Here is an 8,573-nt window from a genome sequence, read left to right on the forward strand (position 1 = left end):
GCCAAAGTTCAAACCAGTGAACCCAATAGCAAAGAAAGAAGATACAATTTACTTTTAAGAGATATCCATATTTGTTGTCAATTAAAAATTAAACTTCCTACTTATTCTTCTATCAAAAATAGTACATTTGAAGAGATATGCTATTACTAATGAAACAAACTGATAAGTATAAGTTTGTTTATAATTACTTTCACTTTTGGGATGATACCAAATTGATCAGTACATTTTTGACAGTGACCTAAGCTAATATTACTATATGCAAAGCATACATTCTAAGCTCGTATTGCTTGTGCTTAGTAATTAAATAGTAATCTACATAGAACAATGATAACAAACAGTAACATACGGTTGAAGATGCTTGGCATGCCTGGTTTAATTCCCTTTGTTTGTACAGAAGCTCCTGGTTGAGGTACAGCAACTCTATGAAGGATAAGAAGAGTATAACCAATCATTATAGAAATATAACGTAGAAAGAGCCTCAAATGAAAAAAACAAATCAACTGGTTCTATTCAGGAATTTATTCTAAACTCAATAAATTTTAGAAAATTTGTATACAGGTAAAGTTTGTTGAATTGGAATACATTAAAATACACTAATAATTATGAAAAACGTATCCAGTATAGTAAAAGCAAACTCAAATACTGCAATAAGATTGAAATTTTAAGGGATATCTATTCCGTAAAATGGAGCCCATTAATTTTATATAAATATTACACTGAAGATCACATACTTTTTTCATCAGCTTATGACAGAAAATTTAAAATAGTTACTGCTATGCCACGGCAAACGAGAATAAAGTGAAGAGACAACCCACAGTAATTGGATAAAATATTTTGCAACTTACCATTTCTGGACAAGCATTAAGAAACCAGAGCTCATGATAAAGGAGCTCAAAACAAAGACTGTAAGGAAAAAAGCTGAATAATTTGATGATAACAGATGGGGGAAGAAGATTGCATTGTTTGGTTTCCTTTGCGTCCGCGATAGACATCTTCTTCATCGAGAAATGAAATCTCTCTCTAATAGACACTTTCTCAAAAAAGACAAACAACTGACAACACACGTACCTATGAAAAGGGCTGCTCAACATCACTGGCACTCCATCAGAGCAAATTCAAATCAAACACCTATAATGACGATATTCATCTTCAGTTTTCCAGTAAAATGGTTTAAATCCAATAAGACAGGGGGCCCAAATAACAAATGCTGACAAGAATGTGCGAGAAAGCAGGTATTAAACCTTCGTTGATAATGTTGTAGGAATGTAAGTTAGTATTTATCCTAGTATGGAGAAAAGTTTGCGAGGGTTCTTACAAAAATTAAAAATTCGAGCTTACCATATAATTGAGCATCCTTCCCCCCCGCTTGGTATATACCCAAAATAAAGAAAAATCAGTATATCAAAGAGATAGCTGTACTTCCATATTTGTTGCAGCAGCTTTTACAATACCTAAGGTTTGGAAGCAACCTAAGAGTCCATCAACAGATGAATGGACAAAGAAAATGTGGTACATATACACAATGGAGTACTATTAGGCATAAAATGAATAAGATCCTGTCATTTGCAATGACATGGATGGAACTGGAGATCATTGTGTTAACTGGAAATAAGATAGGCACAGAAACATAAACATTGCACGTTCTCACTTATTTGTGAGAGCTAAAAATTAAAACAGCCCAACTCATGGAGATAGAGAATAGAAGAATGGTTACCAGAGGCTGGGAAGGGGAGTGGGGGAGTTTGGGAGAGGTATGGATGGTTAATAGGTACAAAAATATAGAAAGATTGAATAAGTCCTACTATTTAATAGCACAACAGGGTGACTATAGTCCATAATAACTTCACTGTACATTTTAAAATAACTAAAAGACTGTGTAATTTAATTGTTTGTAACACAAAGGATAAATGCTTGAGGGGATGGATACTCCATTCTCCATGATGTGATTATTATGCATTGTATGCCTGTATCAAAACATCTCATATACTTCATGAATATGTGTACCTAACATACACTTACAAAATTAAAATAAATAAGTAAAATAAAATAAATGCAATGGCCTAGTTTTATGTTTTCTTTGTTCAAAATTATGGAAAACAATCTGGCCTGCCTTTCCAATTTTGGTTCATAGTTTTTTATTAGCCCTATGGTGCTTTAAACCTTCATGCTTTTCTTTCTGCCTGGAACAATCCTATGTCCCTTTCATTTGCCTGGTTAACTCTTACTTATCCTTCAAGATTTAGCTCCAGCATAATTTCCTACAAGAAGCTTCCCCTGATCTCTTGCCAAGGCTAACTGCCCCTTGTATATGCTATTATAGTACTGTGAATAAACTTCTATCATGGCATTCACCATATCATACTGAAATTACAGGTTTAAAAGTCTGTCTCTTTCACCAGACTTAGCTCTCTATGAAAGTATGAACTCATCCTTATCAGTTACATCTGCTATGACCCTATTTCCAAATAAGGTCATATTCAGAAGTCCTGAGGGTTAGGACTTCATCATATGAATTTTGTGGGGACACAATCCAACCCATAAGTCTGCCCTCTGGTCCCACAAAATTCCTGTCCTTCTCATATGCAAAATAGGTTCACCCCATCACAACATCCCCAAAAGTCTTATCCCATAGCAACAAAATCCATTGATCTGTTGTTTATAAGAAACATACTTTACCTATAAAGATTTTTGTAAACTGAAAATAAAAGGATGGGAAAAGATATTCCATGTCAATGGAAACCAAAGAAACCACAGGAGTAGCTATCTTTATATCAGACAAAATCAATTTTGAGACAAAAACAATAAGAAGAGACAAAGAAGGTCACTATATAATGATAAAGGAGTCAATCCAGCAAGACAATATAACAATTTTAAATACGTATGCACTCAACACTGGAGCACCCAGATATATAAACCAAATATTATTAGAGCTAAAGGGACAGATAGGCTGCAGTACAATAATAGCTAGAGACTTCAACACCCCACTTTCAGCACTGGACAAATCTTCTAGATAGAAAATCAACAAAGAAATATTGGACTTAATCTGCACTGTAGATCAAATGGATCTAATAGATATTTACAGAACGTGTAATCCAACAGCTGCAGAATACACATTCTTTTCCTCAGCACGTGGATCATTCTCAAGGATAGATTATACGTTAGGTCACAAAACAAGTCTTAAAACATCCAAATAAACAATATCTAGCATCTTTTCTGTCCACAATGGAAGAAAACTAGAAATTAATAACAAGAATGATTTTGGAAGCTATACAAATAAATAGAAATTAAACAGCATGTTCTTCAATTACCAATGTGTCAATGAAGAAATTAAGAAGAAAATTGAAAAATTTCTCGAAGCAAATGAAAATAGAAACAAAACATAACAAAACCTAAGGGATACAGCAAAAGCAGTAGTAAGAGGGACGTTTACAGCTATAAGTGCCTCCAACAAAAAAGAAGAAAAAAGTCAAATAAGCAACCTAATGATGCATCTTAAAGAATTAGAAAGGCAAGAGCAAACAAACTCAAATTAGTGGAAGAAAACAAGACCAGAGCATAAATAAATAAAATTGAAATGAGAAAATCAATACAAAAGATCAATGAAGCAAAACGTTGCTTTCTTGAAAAGTTAAACAAAACTTACATTTCACCAGACTATGAAAAAAAGAGAGAGGATCCAAATAAATAAAATTAGAAATGCAAAAGGAGCTTTTACAACTGATACTGCAGAAATTCAGAGGTTCATTAGTGGCTACTATGTACAACTATATGCCAATGAAATGGAAAATTTAGAAGAAATGGACAAATTCCTAGACACATACAACCTACCAAGATTGAACCAGGAAGAAATCCAAAACCTGAACAGACCAATAACGAGTAATGAGATGGAAGTTGTAATAAAAAGTCTCCCAGTAAAGAAAAGCCTGGGATCAAATGGCTACACTGATGAATTCTACCAAACATTTCAGGAAGAGCTAATATCAATCCTACTCAAACTATTCAAAAAAATGGAGGAGGAAGGAATACTTCCAAACTCATTCTGCAAGGCCAGTATTACCCTTATAACAAAACCAGACAAAGACACATCCATAAAAGAAAACTACAGGCCAATATCTCTGATGAATTTTGATGCAAAAATCCTCAACAAAATACTAGCAAACCAAATTCAACAATATATTAGAATGATCTCTCATCATGACCAAGTGAGATTTAGCCCTGGGATACCAAGATGGTTCAACATATCAACAGAGTAAAGGATCAAAACCATACAATCATTTCAATTGATGCTGAAAAAACATTTGATAAAATTCAATATCCTTTCATGATAAAACCCTCAAAAGCTGTGGATAGAAGGAATGTACTTCAACATAATAAAAACCATATATGAAAGACCCACAACTAGCATCATACTGAATGGGGAAAAACTGATAGCCTTTCCTCAGATTTGGAAGACAACAAGGATGCACACTTTCACCCCTCTTATTAAACACAGTACTGGAAGTCCTAGCTAAAGCAATCAGACAAGAGAAAGAAATAAAGGGCATCCAACTAGGAAAGGAAGAAGTCAAATAATCCTTGTTTGCAAAGGATATGATTTTATATTTGGAAAAACTTAAAGACTCCACAAGAAAACTATTAGAACTCGTAAACTCGCTAAAGTTGCAGGATACAAAATCAACATACAAAAATCAGTAGCATTTCTTTATGCCAAAAGTGAAAATGTGAAAAGAAATAAAAAAGTAATCCCATTTACAACAGCCACACATAAAATTAAATACCTAGGAATGAACATAACCAAACAAGTGAAAGATGTCTATAATGAAAACTATAAAACACTGATGAAAGAAATTGAAGAGGACATTCAAAAATGGAAAAATACTGTATGATCATGTATTAGAAGAATCAATTTATTACAATGTCTATACTGCTGAAAGCAATCTACATATTCAATGCAATCCCTGTCAAAATACCAATGACATTCTTCATAGAAATAGAAAATACCATCCTAAAATTTAGATGGAACCACAAAAGACCCAGAATAGCCAAAGCTATCCTAACCAACATATGCAAATCAATGTGATATATCATATCAACAGAATAAAGACCAAAACCATACAATCATTTCAATTGATCAACACACAAATCCATACACCTAAAGTGAACTCATTTTTAACAAAGGTGTCAAGAACATACACTGGGGTAAAGACAGTCTTTCCAATAAATGGTGCTGGGAAAGCTGGATATCCATATTCAGAAGAATGAAACTATACCCCTATCTCTCGCCATATACAAAAATCAACTCAAAATGGATTAAAGACCTAAATCTAATACATCAAGATATGAAACTGCTACAAGAACACATTGGGGAAAATCTACAAGACATTGGTCTGGGCAAATATTTCTTGAGTAATACCCCATAAGAACAGGCAACCAAAGCAAAAATGGACAAATAGAATGACATCAAGTTAAAAAGCTTCTGCACAGCAAAGGAAACAATCAACAAAGTGAAGAGACAACCCACAGAATGGGTGGAAATACTTGCAAACTACCCATCTGACAAGGGATTATTAATAACCAGAATATATAAGGAGCTCAAACAACTTTACAGGAATAAATCGAATAATCCAATTAAAAATGGACAAAAGATTTGAATAGACATTTCTCAAAAGAAGATATACAAATGGCAAACAGGCACATGAAAAGGTGCTCAACATCACTGATCATCAGAGAAATGCAAATGAAAATCACACAAGCATTTCATTTGATGCTGAAAAAGATGTTTGATAAAATTCAACATCCCTTCATGACAAAAACCCTCAAAAAGCTGTGGATAGATACCATTTTACCTCAGTTAAAATGGCTTAAATCCAAAATACAGGCAATAACAAATGCTGGTGATGATGTGGAGAAAAGGAACTCTGTACACTGTTGGTGGGAATGTAAATTAGTGCAACCACTATGGAGAACAGTTTGGAGGTTCCTCAAAGAAACTATAAATTGAAATACAATGTGATCCAGCAGTCCCACTGTTGGGTACATACCCAGGAAAAAAGGAAATCAGTATACCAAAGAGATATTTGCACTCCTATGTTGTTGCCGCACTGTTTATGATAGCTAAGATTTGGAGGCAACCTACACGTCCATCAACAGATGAATGGATAAAGAAAATGTGATACATATACCCAATGGAGTACTATTTAGCCATAACAAATGAGATCCAGTGATTTGCAACAACATGGATGGAACTGGAGATCATTATGTTAAGTGAAATAAGCCAAGCATAGAAATATGAACATTCCATGTTCTCACCTATTTATAGGATCTAAAAATCAAACAATTGAACTCATAAAGGTAGAGTTTAGAAGGACTGTTACCAGAGTCTGGGAAGGGTAGTAGGGGGGTGCGGGGAAGTGAAGACGTTTAATAGGTACAAATAAACAGAAAGAATGAATAAGACCTACTACTTGATAGCACATCAGAGTGACTATAGTCCATAATAACTTAATTGTACATTTAAATGTAACTAAAAGAGTGTAGTTTGATTGTAATACAAAGGATAAATGCTTGATGGGATGGATACCCCATTGTCCATGACATTCTTATTTCACATTGTATTCCTGTATCAAAACATCTCATGTACCCCATAAATATATATATACCTACTATGCACCCACAAAAATTCAAAGTTAAAAAATTTTAAAATAAATTAAAATTTTACCTATTACTTATTCACAACCAAAACTGCTGTGCACCTGGGCACACTCTAAAAGATTGGAATTTTTAAAATTTTAAAATCCAAAGTGATTCTGCACTCTGCTTTAGGAGTGTTTGGGCTTTCCTGACACTTTAAAGAAACAAAAACTTCCAATCATGTACAATTCATAATGTATGGATGTTTTGTAGTAAAGACCCATGCTTAAAAAACTGGTGAGCAAATATAAGCTATAATGTTCTTGTTGTTTAAGAAAATGGAAGAATGACTTTGAGAGTGACACTACCTCCTTGGTTTCAGAGGACAAGGGCTCCCTTTTCAATTCCAAAGGGTGGGTTCATTTCCTTGGTTCCAGAGTGCAGGGCCATCACCCAGGGTTGTAGGAGTGGGGATGCTACCCAAGTGGGCCCAGGGGACATAAGACTGTGACAAAAGAATAATTCTGAAGCCTTAAAATGAATGCAATTTATTTGCCTTGCTAGATTTTGGAGTTGCTTGTGACCCATGATCCCCCTTTTCCTTCCAATTTCTCCCTTTCAGAATGGGAGTGTCTATCCTATACCTATCTCATCACTGTATTCTGGACAGATAACTTGTTTGATTTTATAGGTATACAGATGAGGAAGAATTTTTGCCCCAGGATAAATCACCCTGATCATGGATGGATGAATTACATCCATATGAGATTTAGATGAGATTTTGGATTAGAATTGATGCTGCTGTGGGATAAGACTTTTGGGAATGTTGTGATGGGGTGAACCTATTTTGCATACGAGAAGGACAGGAATTTTGTGGGACCAGAGGGCAGACTTATGGGTTGAGTCGCGCCCCCACAAAATTCATATGATGAAGTCCTAACCCTCAAGTCTTCTGAGTATGACCTTATTTGGAAATAGGGTCATAGCAGATGTTACTGATAAAGATGAGGTCATACTGGATTAGGGTGGTCCCCTAATCCAATATGACTGGTATCCTTATGAAAAAGGTGAAATTTGGACACAGACACTACACAGAGAGAACTCCATGTGAATATGAAGGCAGAGATTGGGGTGATGCTTCTACAAGTCAAGGAATGTCAAAGATTGCCAGCACACTAAGAGGCTAGGAGAGAGGCATTGAACAGATTCTCTCTCGCATCCCTGAGAGCAGCAATGCTGTTGACATCTTGATCTTGAACTCCATCCTCCAGAAATTTTTTTTTTTCTTTGAGACGGAGTCTCGCTCTGTCGCCCACGCTGGAGCGCAGTGGTGTGATCTCGGCTCACCGCAAGCTCCGCCTCCCGGGTTCACGCCATTCTCCTGACTCAGCCTTCTGAGTAGCTGGGACTACAGGCGCCTGCCACCACGCCCGGCTAATTTTTTGTATTTTTAGTAGGGACGGGTTTCACCGTGTTAGCCAGGATGGTCTTGATCTTCTGACCTCGTGATCCGCCCACCTCGGCCTCCCAAAGTGCTGGGATAACAGGCGTGAGCCACCGTGCCAGGCGCCTCCAGAACTTTGAGACAACAAATTTCTGTGTTTAAGCCACTCAGTTGTGGTATTTTGTTATGGGGGCCCTAACAAATTAATACAGCTTCTACGATAATTGCTTATTTTACAGGGTAGAGATAAACCAAAAGAAAAAATATACTTTACATATAATTAATACAAATGACTTACGGATTAGCATGTGGGCCTTGAAGAATTCTTATTTTATTGCTGAGACTCAAATTTGTAGATGTAGTTTGGAAATACTGAGAATTCACAGGCTCATCATCTTGATGCCGTTTACCATTTCTTTCTTGAATTTCTACTCTAGCTGCTTGAGATGTTGAGGGTCTGTTAGCATTCTAAAACCAATAATTTAAAGAAAACATTTTA

At 35.5% G+C, this 8,573-nt stretch overlaps 1 protein-coding gene across 1 annotated transcript in view; it reads right to left on the minus strand.

Annotated features, from left to right (window-relative positions):
• Positions 1 to 346: 346 nt before the first annotated feature.
• LOC108523432 (uncharacterized protein CXorf57-like) overlaps positions 347 to 8,573 on the minus strand; it is a gene marked incomplete at both ends in the record, with an annotated part of 14,952 nt that continues 6,725 nt past the window's right edge. Inside the window, 2 exons of the mRNA XM_017864060.1 lie at positions 347 to 420; positions 8,373 to 8,542. Coding sequence (XP_017719549.1) covers positions 347 to 420; positions 8,373 to 8,542 — 244 coding nt within the window. The remainder of the gene's footprint in view (positions 421 to 8,372; positions 8,543 to 8,573) is intronic.

Source organism: Rhinopithecus bieti, unplaced genomic scaffold (genome assembly GCF_001698545.2).
Source record: "Rhinopithecus bieti isolate Rb0 unplaced genomic scaffold, ASM169854v2 scaffold_75381, whole genome shotgun sequence".
Lineage (NCBI taxonomy): Eukaryota > Metazoa > Chordata > Mammalia > Primates > Cercopithecidae > Rhinopithecus > Rhinopithecus bieti.